Raw genomic sequence first — 22,981 nt, forward strand, 5'->3', positions numbered from 1 at the left:
CAAGAATTATTATTATAGCATTTTTCACAAATTGCTACTGTCATTTCGCTGGATTGTTTACATTCTAAGCAGAAATGATTTTGTCGGACGTTTTGTATAAAGATTTTATTTACCGAATTTGCAAAAAAAAAAAAAATGCTCTGTTTCTCAAAATCCAGTGACTGTGGATAGAATAAAGCAATTATCCATCCATTATCCGTAACCGCTTATCCTGGACAGGGTCGCGGGCAAACTGGAGCCTATCCCAGTTGACTATGGGCGAGAGGTAGGGACAAGTTGCCGGGTCATTGTAGGGCTGACACAGAGAAACAAACAACCACTCACATTCACACCTACGGTCAATTTAGAGTCACCAGTTAACCTAACCTGCATGTCTTTGGACTGTGGGGGAAACCGGAGCACCCGGAGGAAACCCACGCGGACACGGGGAGAACATGCAAACTCCGCACAGAAAGGCCCTCGCCGGCCACGGGGCTCAAACCCGGACCTTCTTGCTGTGAGGCGACAGCGCTAACCACTACACCACCGTGCCGCCCCTAATAAAACAATTATTCCACTTAATTTCGTTGTATATGGCTTATAACCAACTCAGCTCATGCACGACTCGATTTTGTGGAATAACTGTTAAAAAAAAAAAAAAATCACTGTAAATTCCCAAACTGTGGGCTGCTGTAGAAACCTGTACACTTTAACAGATAATTAATCCTGATATCACTCTGTTGGATGTCATGCTGTCATGTGCTCATGAATGATCCAAACATTAACTCAAGGTTTAACATCAAACCGGGGTGAAAATGGTCACCGGCATGCTCCGAGTCAGTGCCTCATGCAAGAGCCATTTCCCCCCTCGCTCACTTTTTATAGAGCAGAATGGCGATGACGATGCAGATGATGAAAACTACGGCCAGGACGGGTCCCACCACCCAGATGAGGCCGTCTCCGCCCGTCTCCATGGGCTGGGGATCCACATCAGGGGCCATGATGGGGTCAGAGTAAGGGCTGGCAACAAACATTTTCTGAAACACACACACACACATTAGGTATAATGTGATAAAATTAAACACAATGTTTAACTTCTACTAAACAACTTCATAAAATCATAATGTGTTTAGCACAGGAGTGTTGAATCTTATTTAGTTTGTAAGAATGTGCATGCTTGAGAACTTGGAGTACTCTTATCTATGGTTGTTTACTGGTTTATTTATTTTTCATTTCGTCTTCATTCACTCTTTATATTGCGAATGATAAAAGTCGTGATATTTATTTGAGTTGTAACTTGTGATAGACCGGAGTGAGATTGTTGAGTGTTTCCACTCACCGTGCTGGTGGAGTTGAGCTCAGCCATTATGAAGAAGACGTAGTCCTGTCCTGGTTCCAGAGCGCGGTTCTCATAGCCGTTATAGACCATCTGGTTGCCCAGTGTGAAGGTTGGGGGCACAGTGCTGGGTTTGAAGCTGGCAGCGATGTACGGCTTCTTCACGTCTACCTGGCCCAGCTGTCGTGTTGTCCGCGTGTGTCTCTGCTTCACATTCCCGTCCCTCAACAGCTGAGAACAGACAGAGAGGGAAAAGTCTATCAGACATCCAGTGGTGGATTTAGGCATGGGCGACATGGGCAGCCACCCAGGGTTGCATCTTGCTGGGGGTGGCACAGGGCGCTGGCACAAAAAATATCCGGATTTTGAGATTTGCGCGATCGGTTTTCTATCGCTCATTTCCAAGTCACGTCAATGATGTCACCATGTGGGTCATTTAGCCTGTTGGAGTGGTGCCCTGGTTCTAGTTTGTGAACCAGGCAGTCAGGCTACTTCCTGGTCTGCCACTCAGAAGTATGAGAACAGGGCGGGGAAGGGGGGGCAGGGAAGGTTGTCCTATGACCTCAAGTCTCCCCACAGGAAGCCCGAGGTATGGGGAGTGGGGGGAATCTATTAAATACTGCACCTAGTACTAATGCAGAGTAAAATCAGTCACACTACGAAATGCGACCAAATAAACCACAATTCATTCATAATGCTGTGAATATATACTGCACTTCCACAGACATAGTGTTTTTGTGAAATTGTTAAGAATAATATAAAACCAATCTGCACACCATCAGGGTGAATTGGTTTAGTTTTGACTCTTAGTTAATAGTGTTGGGTGATGGGTAATGTAGTGATGCTCGAGTGCCAGATCAACACAAACGGATAAGAAAAGCCCGAGGGTCAGCTATCAGGTGCCCAGTTTGGAAAAAAGAGGAAAGAAGAGGAGAAATGCACAAAAGATAAAGGTATTCAGCTATGCCATCACTTTAGGAGTATAATACTATACGTGTAATGAAATAAACTAGTTTAACACTTCTGTTTGTTAGCCGATGTTGCTCTGTTGCTTGCTGTGCTATTACACATAGGGTGACAACATTCTGTTTTCTGTCCAACTAGCTGAAACAGTGGATATAATTTCACACAGTTTCATCATGATATGTGTGCCCTGCATCAAAAACCTAACTAGCACATTTATTTTAATAATTTGATTCTTTTTATTTGTATTTATATCCTACATTTAATCTCTATTTGTCTTTGTTACTTCTTTTTGACGTTTAGGGGTCTTATTTTGGGATCCATTATCTCTAGCCGCTTTATCCTGTTCTACAGGGTCGCAGGCAAACTGGAGCCTATCCCAGCTGACTACGGGCGAAAGGCGGGGTACACCCTGGACAAGTCACCAGGTCATCACAGGGCTGACACATAGACACAGACAACCATTCACACTCACATTCACACCTACGGTCAATTTAGAGTCACCAGTTAACCTAACCTGCATGTCTTTGGACTGTGGGGGAAACCGGAGCACCCGGAGGAAACCCACGCAGACACGGGGAGAACATGCAAACTCCACACAGAAAGGCCCTCGCCGGCCACAGGGTTCGAACCCAGGACCTTCTTGCTGTGAGGCGACAGCGCTAACCACTACACCGCCATACCACCCCTTAGTTTGGTATATATTTTTATATTTATATAGTTTTTAATGTTTATTTGTGTTCTTACAAATGTCTGAATAAAAATGACCGAGCAAAGGTCCTTTTTTGGCGCTGGGGGAAGGTTTGGATAATCACACAATTTTTACATTTAAAAAAAAAAAATTGGGGGGTTGGCAGGGGCTGGGGAGTGCTGTAGGGGGAGTTCGTCCAGGGTGCCATACAAGCTAGAACCACCACTGAGGACATCAGACGTTCCTACCAATCAACATTCATCGTGCAAAAATGTTTTTAAGCTCTTTCATCTTAATTCGCTCTCTGGTCTTGAGTCAGTGGGATATTTGCTGGCGTTGAGTCCAGATTAAAATGGAATGAGTCATCCACTTGGGAGACGAAAAGGGTGGGGGGCAAAAAAACAACAGAGGAAAGAATTACTCAGTAGCCAGTATACCCTTGTAGCTGTCACGGCTCAAGGTTGAGTGGCTGAAGTGTGGCAGCATACCAGAGTCAAGAAGAAGAAGAAGAGTAATTCAGTTGCCCCCTGGATATGACCTGAGGGAGAACTTCAGGAGCATTCAGCTTGGTTTAACCCGAGCTCTCCTGAGGTAACGAGGGCGTTCGGCTGTATTTCACAGTCGTATTGGAAGCTGATTTGTGGTTTGGATGAGTATATGAACTTGGGTTGTCAAACTTGTTTAAAAATGCATTTTAATCATGTTAAATGTTTAATCACAAACATTTGCAGTTGAGCTAGTTTTAGCCACAGATGCTCTGCCCTCAGATCTTCAGAATCTCTGAAGCTGCAGTCTGGTTGGCTATCAGCACAGCGGCGTATATGTGATTCTCAGTACTTCATTTTATTAGAAACATTTAATGCTTTAGATTTGAGTTTAATTTATTTACCTACAGTCATTGTTTCCATTGCTGATCAAAATGTTCACTATATACAGGGTTGGTCAAAATTATGTGAACACTAACGGATGATTTTTCTCCTGCAGATAGACATACGCCATGGATGACAGATTAAATGGTACTGTAGCTTGCTGGTTTTTGTGTGTTGAACACGATGGTGAACAGGTTGAGACCGTCCTGTAAATCGTCTTGCTCATATGATGTATGTTTTGTGAATAAATAAATGGTTTCTACTATTTAAGTGTTAACATAATTTTGACTAACCCCGATGTTAATAACATGGTGCCTAAATTAATGCTGACATACAAGTAATAAAATATCACCTGAGATTCAGTCACAATAAAAGAAAGACTCCAATAAGTAGGAGTATAAACACTTTTGTATTTTTATACTGTTAGTGTTACTTTTTAGCATAGTTTTTATATCTAATTAGAAATAGCACTGTGAAAAATAATGCCACATTCACAACCCGCCGTAAGTGTTTTGGACACGCACGGGTCGCAGGGTTTGGTAGCCGTGCTGCAGGGTCGCGGTGAACCCGGGGGAAAGTTTGGGGGAGGAGTACGGGCAAAGTACTTGTCAAGTACGGGTTGCACGCCTGATTTCCTCAAGGTGTGGGAAAAATTGTGCCGTTAGCCCATGGAAAGCGTGTGTCTGATGCATGTGATCACTGCATGTTCATTGAGTGTGGAGTGCGTGTGACCTTGCATTTTACCAGTTTCCAGTGCTAAGCGTATGGGCCACGCTTGTGAAGCATGTGTGACGCACGTGATTAGCACATGACAGTCACTCATGACTTGCGTGTGATGCAAGCCAGGAGCGGGTATAAAACCAGCGTGTCTGCAGCATCCTGCGTCTGTTTTTCGGCTGAAGAACAATATCGCTTCGTGCTGCTCCTCAGCTTCTATCATCTGCCTATCAGGGTCCAACTCCCTCAGTCGTTGCGGCGGTATGGCGACAGCCATCTTCTTCCCTTCTACAATGCTACACGTTACATGACCGGTTCCTTGGTTCCTCCCCAATATATACACCCAGAGTCTTGTCCCTCGTGTCACGTGCGGGTCGTGTGCGCTACGTGCACGCCACACATAGGGGTAGAAAGTGAGATGTACTTCTGTCTTGGGGGCCGCAGAAATAGTAAGTGTGGAGTACTTGTGGAGTACTTCTGAGGCACGTCACTCGTACAATGAGCGTGCGTCACTCGTGCATCTTGCTGTCATCGCAAAAAGCCCCTACTGGCCATGCTGCTGACGTGATTCAGGTGTACAAAAGGAGTACAGGTTCCGTACGTAGTGCATGGATTCTTGATTTTTCGCAAGACCCGTAGAATTTGCTTGTGCAGGACCAAAAGTCGCCACGACCAGTCTGAGACCTTCTACGGCGCTGAATACACGCAACTGTCGCGCAAGTCTCAAGCACGGTTTTGCCAAATTTTTTACTGTAGACCACCCGTAGTAGCACGTACGGGGGGTTATGAGTGAGCCTTAAAGCATATACGCAGAGCCATGGCCTCACTTTCGTTTATAAATGCCTTAAGACCTCAAGAATGGCATAGGAATAGTTTTAAGCGTTAACAATAAATCTAATATAGTAATTTTTACAATTAAAGTGATTCATATAGGTAGCGGTCTGAGTGAATGACCTTGACGTCCGTAACGTCACAGCAGGAAGTCTATTGGTCTCATCGCCATTTCCGCTATACTAAAACACAGAGCTGACTGCAACTTTGAGCCTCCATTTTGAGCTAATTTATCACCATGCCACGTAGATGTGCTGCTGGCCGGTACAGCAACATGACAGAAGGTGGATTAACGTTGCATTCATGGCCCAAGAATGTTCAAACTGCAAAGATTTGGATGTGTTTTGTGAGAAATTCACGGGCACATTGGGTGCCTATGAAGTGGTCTCTCCTCTACTCTGCACGTTTTACTGAAGACTCGTACGAAACCTCTGATCTGTTAAGGAGCGTTGGCTATAAGCCCGTATTGAAAGAGGGTGCAGTACCAACAATTAAATAAAACTACAAGAAAATGAAAGTATTTGTTTTATTCTTTTTTTTTTTTTTTTTTAAGGAAAGTGAATTCAGTTGCACCAGTCCTCCCGGAGTGAGCCGGGGGTTGTTGGTAAAACCGGGGACGGAACGGGACGTGACATATCGCTTGGGCAGTGACCTCCCCGCGGTTGTTGCTAAAACCGGTGACATCCCGTTCCGTCCCAGGTTTTAGTAATTGCCTGAGCCGGGCAGTAATGGCGGAGTACTCAGTAATGGAGAGAATTGAGAATGAGCGGAGCAGCCGTCTGATTTCTAAACTGGATATTGCTGCTATCTTGCCCTTACATGGAAGAAGCGAATGAACGGAGAACTGAACGAACAACTGAAAGTCAGATTGTTTCAAAACAATCGGCCACAAGATCGGCCTTCAAGAACCGAGAACGCAGACGGGTAAGCTCCGACTCTTATTTGGATAAAAAAACAACAAAAACAACACGTTGTTTACCTGCATTTAGATTAATACATGTAACTTGTATTGTGTGTTTAAGTTACCGGTATAAGATTATTTAATTTGCTTCAGAATGTGATTGTCTCAGTTCATCTGATTATTTAATTAGCCTTTTATGTTTTATCAGTGAAAATGCATGCATGTACATGTATGCTGCACAAGTTATAACACCTATCCTGTTTTAATGAGAGTCAACCCACAATCAGTGAAGTCAAATCAGTCTTAGTTGAGCGAGTCGGTAACGGTATTTCTTACTTTCACCATAAATTTTTATTTATATGGCTTTGGTCTATAGCTGTCAAAGGCCTCGGCCTTAAAACCGGTTACCGCTGTGACGTCACGCACTCAGGGCTGGCTGGCTCAGTGGGGCAGCTCGAATGCCAACTTTGCAGTTGATTTTAACTCTCAATAATATATATATTTTTAAATTCCCATTTATGCAGCATACAAGAGTCAAGGATGGAGATACTATCCACTCAGAAATGTATTTAAAAATAAAGGTTCTATGTATATCCTTTAAGATATGCTGTGCATGTATGGATGGAGCCTTTTCCCCATCAAGTAACACCAAAACATGTTTCAATAGACTTGTATTAGGTGACTAGAAGCAAATTATGAGATCTTAACTGCTGGAATGTAAATTTTTTTCCTTTTGAATATGTAAATATTATAACAAATATCACTGCCGCTTACCTCCTCCAGATCCATTTCATCAGGGCTCTTGATGTGTCTTATTGGCCCTCTGCCTTTCTTCAACGGAACCACTACCACATAGACAGACCTGTAAATAGCACAGGTAAAAACTTGCATGAATAAATAATATAAAACCACAAATAAAAGCTGTCCGGCACTGGAGCAATGACCGTCTCCGATACAGATCCGGCCCTGTTCCACAATTACACTTTACACACTCATAGGGAGGATGAGACTTGGCACAAAGCCACTGAAATGGCTGTCGGGAAACCAAAAACGACTAGATTTCCAATCAGAAGGAAGCTACAGAGTTAAACTATTAGGGTAGCATTTGTACTGTCCTGAGATAAACGCCATCCTGTCTGAAAGGCAGGTTCTTTATTTTGTCCAAATTTAAGGTTGGCATGAATGCATCATTCTCTGTGTAAGAAATCCATAATTCAAGACCAAATGCTGTATAAGACTAAAGCCCAGAACTCAATTTCTAAACTCTGGAAAACCAAAAGCAAACATCCCTGCAATTTGGAATAATTTCTTGGAAAGTCTGGAAGGTGTCCTCAACTCTGTTCGCAGTAAATAAAGCACTCCTATGCTTTAAAATGAGATTAAAACACGATTGTTAGCGTGTTTTAATTTTATTTTTTTTATTTTCATATGTATTATTAACCTCGGATTGTTATAATTACTTTTATTAGTAGTATGTTTTTATTATATATTATATTTTAAGTATTTTTAGTGTAATGCGCATTTGATCATATTACCAAATGTAAATGCACAATATAAGTAACAAACATTATTATTATTATTATCATTATTATTATAACAGTATTTGATTTCGATCATCAACATACTATCACATTCCATCCATTTTGGCATATTACTACAGTGACGTGGCCACTCTGACAGCTTCAGCCATCAAAGTCTTTAGGGAACATTACAGTAGTGATTTCCCGTTGCCTTCTACTGGATTATTATAGAGATTTGCTCCTCTCAACCATTCACACTCCCATTCACACCTATGGACAAGAGCCACCAGTTAACCTAACCTGCATGTCTTTGGACTGTGGGGGAAACCGGAGCACCCGGAGGAAACCCACGCAGACACGGGGAGAACATGCAAACTCCACACAGAAAGGCCCCCGTCGGCTGCTGGGCTCGAACCCAGAACCTTCTTGCTGTGAGGCGACAGTGCTAACCACTTATACCACCAATCCGCCTACAATCACATTAATTGGTTAAATTCATAATACTGATCATACACTGACTACTCCAGCTTAATTCAGAGTGAGAAGTCTGAGGTTAGAATTAGGGCGGTACAGTGGTGCAGTGATCAGCCCATCACCTCACAGCAAGAAGGTTCTGGGTTTGAACCTCACGGATGATGGGGGCCTTTCTGTGTGGAGTTTACACGTTCTTGCTGTGTCTGCATAGGTTTCTTCCGGGTGTACCAGTTTCCTCCCATAGAGTAAAGACATGCTAATTAGGTAAAACACCCAGCCACTGGGGTTGCACAAGCCAGCGTATACAACCCCGATTCCAAAAAAGTTGGGACAAAGTACAAATTGTAAATAAAAATGGAATGCAATGATGTGGAAGTTTCAAAATTCCATATTTTATTCAGAATAGAACATAGATGACATATCAAATGTTTAAACTGAGAAAATGTATCATTTAAAGAGAAAAATTAGGTGATTTTAAATTTCATGACAACAACACATCTCAAAAAAGTTGGGACAAGGCCACGTTTACCACTGTGAGACATCCCCTTTTCTCTTTACAACAGTCTGTAAACGTCTGGGGACTGAGGAGACAAGTTGCTCAAGTTTAGGGATAGGAATGTTAACCCATTCTTGTCTAATGGAGGATTCTAGTTGCTCAACTGTCTTAGGTCTTTTTCTCGTATCTTCCGTTTTATGATGCGCCAAATGTTTTCTATGGGTGAAAGATCTGGACTGCAGGCTGGCCAGTTCAGTACCTGGACCCTTCTTCTACACAGCCATGATGCTGTAATTGATGCAGTATGTGGTTTGACATTGTCATGTTGGCAAATGCAAGGTCTTCCCTGAAAGAGACGTCGTCTGGATGGGAGCATATGTTGCTCTAGAACCTGGATATACCTTTCAGCATTGATGGTGTCTTTCCAGATGTGTAAGCTGCCCATGCCACACGCACTAATGCAACCCCACACCATCAGAGATGCAGGCTTCTGAACTGAGCGCTGATAACAACTTGGGTTGTCCTTCTCCTCTTTAGTCCGAATGACACGGCGTCCCTGATTTCCATAAAGAACTTCAAATTTTGATTCGTCTGACCACAGAACAGTTTTCCACTTTGCCACAGTCCATTTTAAATGAGCCTTGGCCCAGAAAAGACGTCTGCACTTCTGGATCATGTTTAGATACGGCTTCTTCTTTGAACTATAGAGTTTTAGCTGGCAACGGCGGATGGCACGGTGAATTGTGTTCACAGATAATGTTCTCTGGAAATATTCCTGAGCCCATTTTGTGATTTCCAATACAGAAGCATGCCTGTATGTGATGCAGTGCCGTCTAAGGGCCCGAAGATCACGGGCACCCAGTATGGTTTTCCGGCCTTGACCCTTACGCACAGAGATTCTTCCAGATTCTCTGAATCTTTTGATGATATTATGCACTGTAGATGATGATATGTTCAAACTCTTTGCAATTTTACACTGTCGAACTCCTTTCTGATATTGCTCCACTATTTGTCGGCACAGAATTAGGGGGATTGGTGATCCTCTTCCCATCTTTACTTCTGAGAGCTGCTGCCACTCCAAGATGCTCTTTTTATACCCAGTCATGTTAATGACCTATTGCCAATTGACCTAATGAGTTGCAATTTGGTCCTCCAGCTGTTCCTTTTTTGTACCTTTAACTTTTCCAGCCTCTTATTGCCCCTGTCCCAACTTTTTTGAGATGTGTTGCTGTCATGAAATTTTAAATGAGCCAGTATTTGGCATGAAATTTCAAAATGTCTCACTTTCGACATTTGATATGTTGTCTATGTTTGATTGTGAATACAATATCAGTTTTTGAGATTTGTAAATTATTGCATTCTGTTTTTATTTACAATTTGTACTTTGTCCCAACTTTTTTGGAATCGGGGTTGTACTTAGTGCTGGTCCCAAGCCCGGACAGATTGGGAAGGGTTGTGTCAGGAAGGGGATCTGGTGTAAAAAAACCCAAAACAACTATGCCAAACCAATTACGCGTATGATGGACCATGATGTGCTGTGGTGACCCCTAACGGGAGAAGCCGAAAGAAGAGGAATGGTCAGAATGATATCAGTTTTGACATCTACGCATTTGTGGGAAGAACATGGACGCCTCCATGAAAGCTTGTTTCTGTTTGTTCTGTCTGAGCACCACTAGCAACATACATGTAAACCAGTGGCGGCTGGTAGTCTTTCAAACGGGGGAGGCTGGTCGGTTACGATATTTCCAGATTTTAAAAGAAAAAAGAAAAAAAACATCAATTTTGCCCATACTCTTGCCTCTGATCTGGCTGATTGTTGGCAGGGTCACAAACTGTGACATAACAGGTTCTTTTGGCCCATTAGTCTACTGTCCAATATACATGATGGTGGTGTTGGGGGGGGGGGTATATTTTAACATTTTATATTTTAAAATTGTGGCATGTTGTTTAAAAATTGATCATTATTGAAAGCAGCTCTTTGTCAGGAACCTCAGCAGTAACAGCAGAGTGTTCTGGAATAGGCACAAGCACTGACCTTGGGGAGCCAAACATAGAGCTGGGTGCCACACATTTCATTCAATGACACTTTCCCTATATTTTACTTATTTTGACTGAGAAATGTTTTATTGACAATTTTGATAACCCTTCACTTTTAATCCAGGTCTGTAGTGTGAAATGTTCTCGGCTGTGTTTTTGTTTAAATATGTTTTCCAAATTGTAGCTGTGTTTAATTCATATCCAGAAAAATATATATTCCAATATAATATACTCAGCATAAACATTTTAAATAGATTCTATATTTTTGGTCCATCCATGATTAAAGTAGCCTATTTACTGTTGTTGATGTGGGTCACTTGCTGTTAGCCAATTCACTTTCTCATACCAGGAGAGCTGAAAGGAACGAGTATTATTCCCTACCTTTTTCACCAAGTCAATTTGAGGCGTTGGTCTATCCTGCTCTTTAATTTTAATTTTTTCCTCGAAAGGAAGACTGGCAAATGGCTTCGCCAAAATTAAATCAGCAATGCTTGGCATCCGTGCGCAGCTTTCTTGCTAGCTGACTAGCCCCCTCAAGTTCAAGTTCAGTCACTCAAATAAACGACATTTCTGGAACTAAGATAGCAAACTTGACAACACTATATTTACACTTTATTTACAATGAAAATATATACAAACTAAAAAAGCTGGTAGAAACCGTATGTAATGAATGAAATCGAAATGTAAGCTGATCTCTTACAATACACCACAGCACTTGCGAATCCACATGGGACTGAACTGAAATTCACTGCTGCCTGTCTATATTTGAAACGAGCTGTCAATCAAAGAAAATATCCGTCCGCTTTCACCAATCACCAGTCTCCTCACGGAAAGCTTTGCCATGTCCCTCCCACTGTGAGGCTCGGAGTCCGTGGGCGGGCATTTTCGCAGTATTTGTCCAATAACCGTTTTGCATTTTGAGATTGAAAAGCGCATAGCTCCCAAATGCCATTGAAGTCCACTGAGGCTGGGAGTCCGTGGGAGTCCGTAGGCGGGCGTTTTCACAGTATTTGTCCAATAATCGTCTTGCATTTTGAGATTGAAAAGCGCATAGCTCCCAAATGCCATTGAAGCCCACTGAGGCTGGGCTGCATCGCGCTGTCACGAGGGGGAAAAACTCACGCGCACATTAGGCGAACTGGGGAAAGTTATAAGGGAATGATTTCGCACTGTAGTTGGGTTGAGCACATATATTTCTATGATTCTGGATCTGAAATAGCAATGTTATAAGGTCGGCTATAACATAAACCTAGTGCAATTCATCCTACACAATGTTCGTAATTTTTAGAGGAGGCTGAGCCTCCCTCGTTGTCTTAGAGCAATCGCCCGTGATGTCAACCCCTCACGGCTCTCACTTCACCTGTACTCCCTGGTAAAGAAATCCATAATTTCCATACCAAATCCATAGTAATATTTCATGCATAATAAAAATGTATCAGATCTTACCTAATATATGCACTGGTTTATTTCTGTACATCCATATGTACTGTTAACACTCAATTAAACAACAGTCAGTGTTTTCTTAACCCTATATCAGTTCAACAAAATTTAGTGTCTCTTCTCACATAATCCAATAATTTGGGGTTCACTTGGCACATTGTTCAGCAATGTTCCTGATTGTATGAACATGTTGCACTTCTACCCAACTTTACACGTTCATGGGTTATCTCTAATTTGCAGCATAAGTCACTGTTCATCTTGGTCTGCAGGAGTGCAGTTAGAGTATTCATATATTTATTCATATATTAAAGCCTATTTACAAATACATAATCACATTAGGCATTTAATTTTTTTTCTCATCTCTTGATTTTAAATGATCATCTCATTTATTAGGATTACGATCATTATGCATCTTTAAAACAAAGTTATATTTCAGAAATTATTCATACAAATAGAAATGTATTTATTCTATATTCATTAAAATGGACATAACATACTTACTGTAATACTTCATCCAAAGTTTTGAAAACTGACTCCGCTGTACCAGTGTTGCACACTGGCATGTCCAAAATTCTGGATCGAGCCCCAACATTCACGTCAAAAATTCGGACAAGCACTGCCAGTCTCTTGTCACTCTTTTTATCATTGCTTTCATCAATCATTACAGAAAAGGGCATAGTCTTACAAAGATCTATCACTGGAGAAGTGGCCTCTGGTGCTAGACTTCGTTTTATAATCTGAGTCGCCTTGGTCCGTTTACAGCTGAATTTCTTTGCTAGATCACTATCTGGAAATAGTGTAGGGACGAGTTCCGTGAAATGATGCAGCAGAGCTTATTGCTCCAAGCATCACTCATATAATTAATATTTCGATCCAAATGGGCAAGTTTCCCAAATTATTTAAAATAGCTAAAGTAATCCCCTTGTACAAAAAAGCTTCAAAAACAGACTGTGGTAACTATCGGCCAGTCTCTGTCCTCAGTATTTTGTCAAAGGTGCTGGAAAGGGTTGTTTACAACCAGTTGTATGAATACTTACAAAACAAGGGTTTATTGTATCATCTTCAATCAGGTTTCCGTCAATCATATTCTACCGATTCATGCTTAATATACCTAACAGACTACCTTAAAGGTGAGATTGATCAAGGTAAATACTGTGGTATGGTTCTTTTAGACCTACTAAAAGCATTTGATACGGTTAATCATGAGATTTTGTTGTACAAACTAAAGGCAATCGGAAGTTGTGATAGCGTCGTTGCATGGATGCGTTCATATTTAACTGGTCGAGAACAAAGAGTGTCTGTAAATGGTGTTTTGTCGGAAACGGCAGCTATAACCTGTGGTGTACCTCAGGGTAGTATCCTCGGTCCATTGTTGTTTTTACTCTATGTCAATGACATGAAATCAGCTGTCAACTGTGAGTTACTTTTATACGCAGATGATTCTGCTCTTTTGGTGTCAGACAAAGATGTACAGGTCATCGAACAATCTCTGAGTACCGAGCTATCCAATGTGTACGAGTGGTTAGTCGATAACAAATTGTCTCTCCATCTAGGTAAAATGGAATCAATCCTTTTTGGCCCAAAACCAAAAATCAATAAAATTCAAAATTTAAATATACAATGTAATAGTAAACAAATTATTCCAAAACTTAAAATAAAATATCTTGGTGCAATTATAGATAATTACGTTTCTGGCGAAGATTTGGCCCAATCAGTTATTCAAAAGGTCAGCTCCAGGACCAAATATCTGGCTCGTAAATCAAAATACCTGGATGGCGAGACGATGAAGTTATTGGCTACCGCTCTGGCTTAGTGTCACTTCGACTATTCGTGTTCTTCTTGGCACAGTGGTCTTACTAAAAAAACTAAGCACAAACTTCAAACGTGTCAAAATAAGTTAATTCGTGTTGTATTAAAACTCCATCCTCGTACCCACATTACTCCTGCCCACTTTATTCAACTTAATTGGTTACCAATAGAAAAACGTGTTGTCCAATTAAAGCTAAATCATGTTCATCAAACTGTAAATAATACCTCCCCTTCTTATGTCTCTTCGTTTTGTACCAATGTCAGCCAAGTCCATAACATCCGAACTCGAGCAAGTGTCGGGTCACTGGCCTTACCCAGATTTAAGACCACACTGGGTAAGAGTACATTCAGGTACACGGGAGCTGCAGACTGGAATAGCCTACCCGCAAGTGTTCAAACGCTCACCAATAAACAAACGTTTAAGAAACAAGTCAAAAGGTTTTTATTAGAATCATTAAAAATGGACTCTCCCATGTACTTTTAATATGTTTGTAAATTGTTATTCAATTTCTGTGATAACAATTGTGATATTATGTGATATATAAAACTTGATAGTAATATTTCTTAAATTTATTTTCCTAATAATATTATTAATGTTATTTTTATACACTTTGTTTACTTATACATTTTTGTAATTTTTGTCCTCCATCATATTGTCATCATTTTGTAATTTTTTATGAGGACCACAATGGAAATAAGTCATTTTATTAGACTTTTTTGTGTCATCCTCGGTTTTTTTACGCCTTTACAATAATTAAATGTGTATTTTATTGTAAATGTACATGTTGGAAAACCTAAATCAAATCAAATCAAATGGTCTGTGACGGACATCGGGAGGTTGTGTTGAGCAATGAAATTGCAAAATGCCACTTCTGATTTTAAGATAGTGTCAGATACAACCTTTGTTGGCTTTTGTGTGAAGAAATTAATTGACGGCTGTCTCTTTTTCTGGTTTGCATTCTTCACATGCATTTGAGATTTCATGTGTTCCCTCACGTCGTAAATTCCAGAGGCAAACACTTTCACGTCTCTACAACAAATTGTGCAGTTGACATACTCAGCACCCATTTTGGAAGCGATAATTATTCCATTGAATGTTTCTGTCCATTCGGGAAGAAAGCGACGTCCAGTTTTAGATGTTTTGAGTTTTTTCTTCAGTGGTGCTGACATCTTGACCTCTTGACCTGTCTATTGTTACGCTACATGTGCTGTTATTTCCCACTCGGTGTGCAGGAAAATCACAATTGTGCATGCTCAGACATTCGGAATGGCTTGTTGGTACTAGCGGAAGTACCGGTTGAGTAATTCTAAATGTAGAAAATGGCGGATCCCATGCATTTTTGTATTTCATGACGATTTTTTTGATGGTAATAAATCAAAATAATTTTAAGGTGAAAATGTAGAAAAATCCGTAGTTGAATACCACTATGCCTGTACCATTTTTAAAATGCCAAAATCCATAGGGAATACGGGAAATCCATAGGGGTTGACATGTATGTAGCAACACACTATTTTGAGAAAGTAAATACATCACTCATGTTAGCAGGCTAGTTTAGTGCTCTGAGCTCTGAATTTCCAAATCCCAAAGTCAAATGTAAAGTCAAATGCAGCATTAGCCTTGCAGATCTAGTTAGCTAGCTGTCCATGTTATTAAGTGAGCACTAGTGTCGGTGCAAAAAATAGCTTCCACTAGTTCAAGATACAATCTCATGAAAAACAGAGTTTGTCTGAAATGCAAAACTGTTAAATATAGCTAGTGGTGTCGAAATGGTATTGATAGTAAGGCAGCTGCCTCCAGCTAACATTTTTTCTTTTTGCCTTCCGACATGTGATTCACAGCAAGAATGATGTGGACGATGCTCACTTGATCATGTTCCTGGTCTCAAGCTGAGGGAGGATGATAGTGACGGTGTTGTCTGGTTCTCTCCTCACATCCAGCTCTGGTTTGCTGGTGAGGATGGAGGGAGCAGTGCGAGCCAAAAGCCGGTGTCTGGGGCCTCCGTCGCCGCTGTCCAGGCATGTGATGCGGAACTCATAGGTGCTGTTGGCTCTCAGGTTGCTGATGAGAACTTTGGTCATGCGAGCGTCTATGTCCACTTTCTGGCGGTTGTATTCGATCTGCGGCAGGAAGAAATCAAAGACGACTTACTAAAGGAGGAAGGTGAAGGACCTCAAGTGTCACTGAGTGCTGATCCTGTGTCCACCTGGCGTTTTATCATATAACGACTAACCTCAGGTTGCACTTAGCACATAATGGATAACTATATAACAGCATGTAAGGAGTCTCAGGCTGGTTATGAGACAGCGTTTAGTGGCGTACGCTAATGCTACAAAACAAATTTGTTTCTTGTCTTGTGGTGAATTTGCACAGATGTAACTGAATGGACAGTGAAAGTGTTTTCAGTCAGAAGTGAATTGAACAGCTTGTAAGAAAAACGATACAGATCAGAAATTCAGATCTAAAAGCCTATAAACATGACATTTTCAGATTGTTGCTTTGAGGATTTGGTTTAGTCTCACTCACCATGCAGCGGTATGGGAAGCGGCTGTCAGAAAACTTCCATGCCAGCAGCACTGTTGTCTTGGTGACCAACTTAACCGTGAAGTTTTTAGGAACATCTGGCCACACAAATGCAGACAGGAATGAAAAAAGAGAAACAGACAACTGCTTTAGTCAAGATGACAAGGGATAATGAAGAGAGAGAGAGAGAGAGAGAGAGAGAGAGAGAGAGAGAGAGAGAGAGAGAGAGAGAGACAGACTGGAAGCCTCTATTCCCAATGGGTTCCTGACGAGTAAGTGGTGTGTGGTGATCACTGTGAAGGAGGTGAATAAAGGTGTTAGGACAAACAGAACAGGACAATTCCCAACTAGTGGACACAGACCCATGGAGCACAGGATGACATACGACTCAGCCTGGTCAGATGGACCCTACCAACCCAGAGTGTCTAAGAAAGTCTCACAAACCCCAGAGACAGAATTTGTCCCCTTTTGGTTTCCCTCTGGATTGGTACTGTCACACTGAGTCAGGCAGGGACAAGAGGACAGCCCAAATCACAGCATGCCTATAGTTGTTAGGAGTGCGTCTTGGGTTTCCATGCCACAAAACCATAATAGGACGGGAAAGCGTGGGTGAACTTTAAAAAAAAAAAAACAAAGCCGCAAAAAGAAACAAATCCAAAGAACTCAAATATTGCCTACACCTGAGATGTGACTCTCCTCTCAGCTCCTACCTGGCCATACCTGAGGGGGTGTGGCTTAATGAGCGTGTGTGTGTTTGTGTATTCTGGCACTGTGAGAAGCGTGTCTGACCTTTCAGCACTTACCTCATGAGTTCGGCGTTCCTCCCTTTCAAAACTGACTGACTTTTAACTTACTGACTCGACTTTTACCTTGGTTCAGGTTAGTGAGGTGAGCGTCCCCCCTGCATTAGTTTAATCGAATCACAGTGTAGGTGCTTGGATTTTCAGTGCGGGGGTTGTGGTGTTGTCTGTTTTTTTTTTTTTTTTCCGGAGAAAGAGGGATAGAAAAGCAAGCGCTACCTGTGGTGAGGGCCATTGTGTGATACTGGATGGTCGGGCTGTAGGGCCCAGGACCTACGCTGGTGTGTGCACGAATTTTCACGTCATAAAGAGAGTCTGGTTTCAGGCTGTTCAACGTGTAGCTGTGTTCGGTGGCTGGCAGGCGCAGCTCTAAGGGCATGCTGGTGGTGCCCGCTTCCTGGTACGCCAGCGTGTACTCCGTGATAGCGCCATTGCGCTCTGCCAGAACCGGAGGCAGCCAGGAGAAGTGCACTGAGCAGCAGGTGATGTTGGAGGCGTCTCGGATGTGTGGGTAGCCATGTGGTGCCTCTTCGTCAAGGCTCAGCTCCTGTTTGGCTTCCTCTCCGAAACCCGAACGTGACTTGGCTGAAATCTTGAAGATGTAGGTGGCACCCCGGTGCATGCTAGACACAGAGAACTCACGCTCATATGGTGCAAACTCCAGCGTCGCCAATGGTGGGACATCTTTACGGCCAAACTGGAGGCGATATCCAAGGAGCTCCAGACCAGCCGCAAGAAGCTCGGGAGGGAGCCAACGTACCACAGCTGAGCTCTCCGAGTCCTGATGGACCCAGAGGGAGGGTGGGCCTGGCACTGAGGAAAAACACACAAAACACAGTATTAGTGTAATCCATTTACATACTAATAATAGCATGAAAATGAATTGCAATAATAATTAGCAGTTACTCATTTTCTGTCTCTCTGCATAATGATAATTAACATGATGCAGTGAGTAAAGCAAAGGGCTTTAATGAGATGTACCACATGTGTACAACTCCATAAGTTACATGGCTTTGATTGACAAGTTGGTAAAACAAGATGAGTGTACACTAGTGCCAGTGGTGTAACATGTGCTGAATACAAACTCATTTATTTATATCTAAAAAATAAACCCCACTATTCTTTAATGTGTAAACACAAACAGAGCCAGATAAAGAGTCTTTACACACTGGTTCTGACTGATTTCCAGACCAGATTTTCCACAAACATGCAGAGGTTAAGGGGTTAATCTCTAGACACCACATTCATTCCTTCGTTCATTTAACTTCAGTAACCGCTTTATCCTGATCTGTGTGGTGGTGGATCCAGAGCCTACTCACTGGGTGCAAGGTGGAAATGTACACCACTGATGGGATGCAAATCCACTGAAGTGCACCAGGCACACACACATTCACACCTTGGAGCACCATTTTGAGGCACCAAGGAAACCCACACATGCCCCTTTTCCACCAAATCAGTTCCAGGGCTGGTTCGGGGCCAGTGCTTAGTTTGGAACCGGGTTTTCTGTTTCCACTGACAAAGAACTGGCTCTGGGGCCAGAAAAACCGGTTCCAGGCTAGCACCAACTCTCTGCTGGGCCAGAGGAAAGAACCGCTTACGTCAGCGGAGTTGTTAAGACCAACAACAATAACAAGACCACGAAAGATTGCCATTTTTAAGTGATGAGAAGCAGCAGCTGTACAAACGCGAAGTCATCCATTATTATTATTGTTGTTGTTGCTGCTGCTGCTTCTTCCACGTTGTTTTTGCTTCGATATTCGCGCCAAGGTTTATGCAAATGTAGCAATGTAACTGACGTATACAGCGACGTAATGACGTATACAGCGACATAATGACGTGGCTTCCCTTAGCACCGCGAGCTATGGAAAAGCAAACTGGTTCTCAGCTGGCTCGCAAGTTGAACGAGTTGTGAACCAGCACCAGCACTGGCCCCGAACCAGCCCTGGAACTGATTTGGTGGAAAAGGGGTAACAGACATGGGGAAACAGAGAAACACACAGTCGGTAACCTGAGCTCAGGGTCCAACCGGGGATCAGTTGAGAGACGGCAATACTACCATGCCATATAGACATGTTGTGATTGATTCAAATTTGTACTGTTAGGGCAAGAATAAAAAAATGGACACCAACTGGAACTGTTACAAACTTGCCTGAAAAAGGACCCAGGTTTATTTTGCCCCCATGTACAGTACAGTAAGGAGAAAGGTAAAAGAGGCGAAAAAAAAAGTCCCCAAGGATCACTGTTGGTGAATTACAAGAATAAGTAAAATCAGGGGTTTCCAAGTCTCCAAAACCACCATCAGATCCACCTCCATGCCAACAGATTTAGAAATGTTGAAGGTATGTTGGAAAAAAGCCTTTATGTTGGAAAAAAGCTTTTTCTGTCAGTTAACCACAAATGTAAGCACCTGAAGTTTGTGAAATGCAACTACAACTTTGACTGGAACTGTGTTCTATGGTCCAGTGTAACAAAAATGGAGCTTTCTGGCAATAAAAAACTCAAGGTGGGTTTGGTGTAAAAAGAAGGCTGGCCATAATGAAAAGAACTCAATCTGTAAAATATGGAAGTTCTGTGATGTTTTGGGGCTGTTTTTCATCCAAAGGCTCTGAAAACCTTGTTAGGGTACATCACATTTTAAATCAAAATCTGGCTGCCTCTGCCAGGAAACTAAAACTGGGTCGTCACTGGCTCTTCCAGCAGGACAATGATCCGAAGCATGTGTCCAAATCAACATAAAAATGGTTTGCTGAGCACAGAATCAAGCTTCTGCCATGGCCATCTCAGTCCCCTGATCTGAACCCCATTGAAAACCTGTGAAGTGAGCTGAAGAGGAGAGAGCACGAGACAGGGCTTCAGACCCTAGATGATGTGGAGAGACTGTGTACAGAGGAACGGTCTCAGATGCCCTGCACTGTATCTCCAATCTTATGTTATAGGAGAAACTCAGTGCTGTTTTACTGGCAAAGGGAGGTTGTATACAGCAGGGGTTTTCAAAGTGTGGGAGAGTCAGCCCCCCCTCAGAGAGCAAATAAACAACAGCGCCCCCCCTTACAATTTTTGTTGTTGCTATACTTAATGTTCCATTCGTATTTTTTTTAAAAAATGGTTGTTGTACACATTTTTATTTTTTTCTTTTACACATTTTAAACATCTGTGCTTTTTAAAACATCTTTTTTTTTTTACACATTTTAAACATCTGTGCTTTTCTTTTTAAAACATCTTGTTTTACACATTTTAAACATCTCATAGCATCGTTAGCTAGCACCTCTTGGCAGACAACACACTGTGGCAGTGGAGCATCTTCAGATCCAGTCCATGAAAATCCAAACTTTAAATAATCGTGGTCATACTTCCTTCTTTTTTCAGTCCCCCCAGGATTTCACAGGCCTTTTTTGTGACTGTTGCAGGCTAAAATGTCTGATGTTGCGGGGGGTTTTCCAAAAAATTGCAATGAAAGTTGCGGTGTTTTTTAGGTTTTTGTTGCGATTACATTGCGGGAGGAAGTGAAAGTTGCGAGAAATTGTTGCGATTTTCTCTTTTTGTGATTAAAATTGAGTGATATGTTAAATATTAAGTTATTACCAAAAAACTATTGATTAAAAAAACAAAGACGCTGAGAAATGGTCCTATAAACAACTTTACCAATATAAAAGATTACCAGGACTACAAAAATGCAGAAAAATAGGCTTTACTTATCCAAATGCACCTGTTGGTTCAAAAGTTAAAGTGCATAGAACCTCACAGCACAACATGAAGTTACCTTAAAATATAATATAAATGCCTCAGCTTTCATGTAAGAAAAAAAAAACTATTAATACTAGTACTGTGTGCAGGCAGTCTCTCCTGAAGACTAAATTAAACAATAATCTCATCTCATCTCATTATCTCTAGCCGCTTTATCCTGTTCTACAGGGTCGCAGGCAAGCTGGAGCCTATCCCAGCTGACTACGGGCGAAAGGCGGGGTACACCCTGGACAAGTCTCCAGGTAAACAATAATTATAAATTAATAAAATAAATGGCTCAGGCTTCATAGAAGAAAAAAAAAATTTGAACAGAATCTCACAGTATGATGCTGAAGCTGCCTAAACAATGGAAAATAAAATACCATTTTGGCAAAAATGTTGGCATCCATTAATTTCTTGTATTAAGTAAAAAATAATGTAAACATAACACACTTTCAGTAACAGAATTTAAGCCTATATAAACACTGACTCGCACATCATGCAATGTTGCCAGATACTGCTGACGTTTTCCAGCCCAAAATATGTTCAAAACCCGCCAAAATGCACTTAAAACCGCCCAATCTGGCAACACTGCACGCATGCTGCTTCTCTTGAACATATACATGGAAGTAAGGCGGAAGGTAGTTTGTCGACGTCACCTCAAGACGACGCCAACGATTGGTCAAATTTGCGGGAAGGTTGCGGTGATTGGATATAATTGCAACACCCGGGGGCGTCGTGGCTCAGGTGGTTAAGGCGCCATACCATGAATGCGGGCGACCCGGGTTCGATTCCGGCCTGAGGTCATTTCCCGATCCCTTCCCGTCTCTCTCTCTCCCGCTCATTTCCTGTCTCTACACTGTCCTATCCAATAAAGGTGCAAAAAGCCCAAAAAAATATCTAAAAAAAAAAAAATAAAAAAAATAATTGCAACACCGCCCTGAATTCGCGGGGATTGGTTGAATTTGCGTTGATGTTGCAAATCACAACATCGCAAAATCCTGGAGGCTCTGTTTTTTTGCTTGGCCCAGACTCTGTCTCCTCACTCACTGTAGCTTTAGGTACTAAAAATCGATCCATTTTGTCTCTGGCAAAGGCTAGCTGAAGTTCGCTAAATGTCTGCAGTAGTAACTTATTCTGGTTTATGTTTCCTCACGTTGCGCCCCCCATGAAGAACTCTGGCGCCCCCCCAGGGGAGGCGCGCCCCACACTTTGAAAAGCCCTGGTATACAGTATTAAAAGCAGGGGTGCCAATAATAGTGGCGCATGCGCTTTTGTTGAAAATAATTATTTCTTGATGAGGGATTTGTTTTTCTCTGAATAAATTTATTTCAATTAAAAGGTTGGATTTTTCTTATTTTTTCAGTGTGAGATGAAGTGACTTCACCAAAAGGTAGATTTTTTTTTTCCTTTTTACAAGGGGTGCCAATAATTGTGGCGGGCACTGTAAATCATTCCAAAAGAAGGATGAATGAGAGGAATTGAAGTGGTTCAGAAGTGAGAGAGAAAGGGAGGGATGAAGGTGATGAGGGACATGGTGCAATATGGTGCAAGGCAAGGACGAAGGGGGTCAGTGTCTCCGTGATTGAGGCACTAAACACTGACTCCACTTCAGCTCAGTGTGCCGGCCGACGCACACCTCTCTCAATCCCTCACTCCACGGCCCCAGGCACGTTTCCCATCAGGGCCTGCATTAATGGCTGCTGTTGACACACAGTCACTGATTGAGAATGGATTGGGTTTCACTTTCATTTCCTTTCTCTCTGGTGCTCTAATTTCCAGCTCCCTAACTGCCCTTCTCGTTTCCAGTGGATCAGGAAAGGAGAAAAAAAGCCCTTTGATGATGGAGGATTTTTTTTTCTAAGATAATCATG

At 42.0% G+C, this 22,981-nt stretch overlaps 1 protein-coding gene across 15 annotated transcripts in view; it reads right to left on the minus strand.

Annotated features, from left to right (window-relative positions):
• Window positions 1-22,981, minus strand: part of ptprsa (protein tyrosine phosphatase receptor type Sa) — a 513,824-nt gene that overhangs the window by 84,457 nt on the left and 406,386 nt on the right. For all 15 annotated transcript variants that reach the window (XM_060941290.1, XM_060941298.1, XM_060941295.1 and 12 more), the window contains 6 exons: window positions 17,604-18,197; window positions 16,588-16,682; window positions 15,928-16,181; window positions 7,062-7,149; window positions 1,319-1,546; window positions 856-1,016 (listed from right to left, as the gene is read on the minus strand). In XM_060941290.1, coding sequence (XP_060797273.1) covers window positions 856-1,016; window positions 1,319-1,546; window positions 7,062-7,149; window positions 15,928-16,181; window positions 16,588-16,682; window positions 17,604-18,197 — 1,420 coding nt within the window. The remainder of the gene's footprint in view (window positions 1-855; window positions 1,017-1,318; window positions 1,547-7,061; window positions 7,150-15,927; window positions 16,182-16,587; window positions 16,683-17,603; window positions 18,198-22,981) is intronic.

This window comes from Neoarius graeffei, chromosome 15 (assembly GCF_027579695.1).
Source record: "Neoarius graeffei isolate fNeoGra1 chromosome 15, fNeoGra1.pri, whole genome shotgun sequence".
NCBI lineage: Eukaryota > Metazoa > Chordata > Actinopteri > Siluriformes > Ariidae > Neoarius > Neoarius graeffei.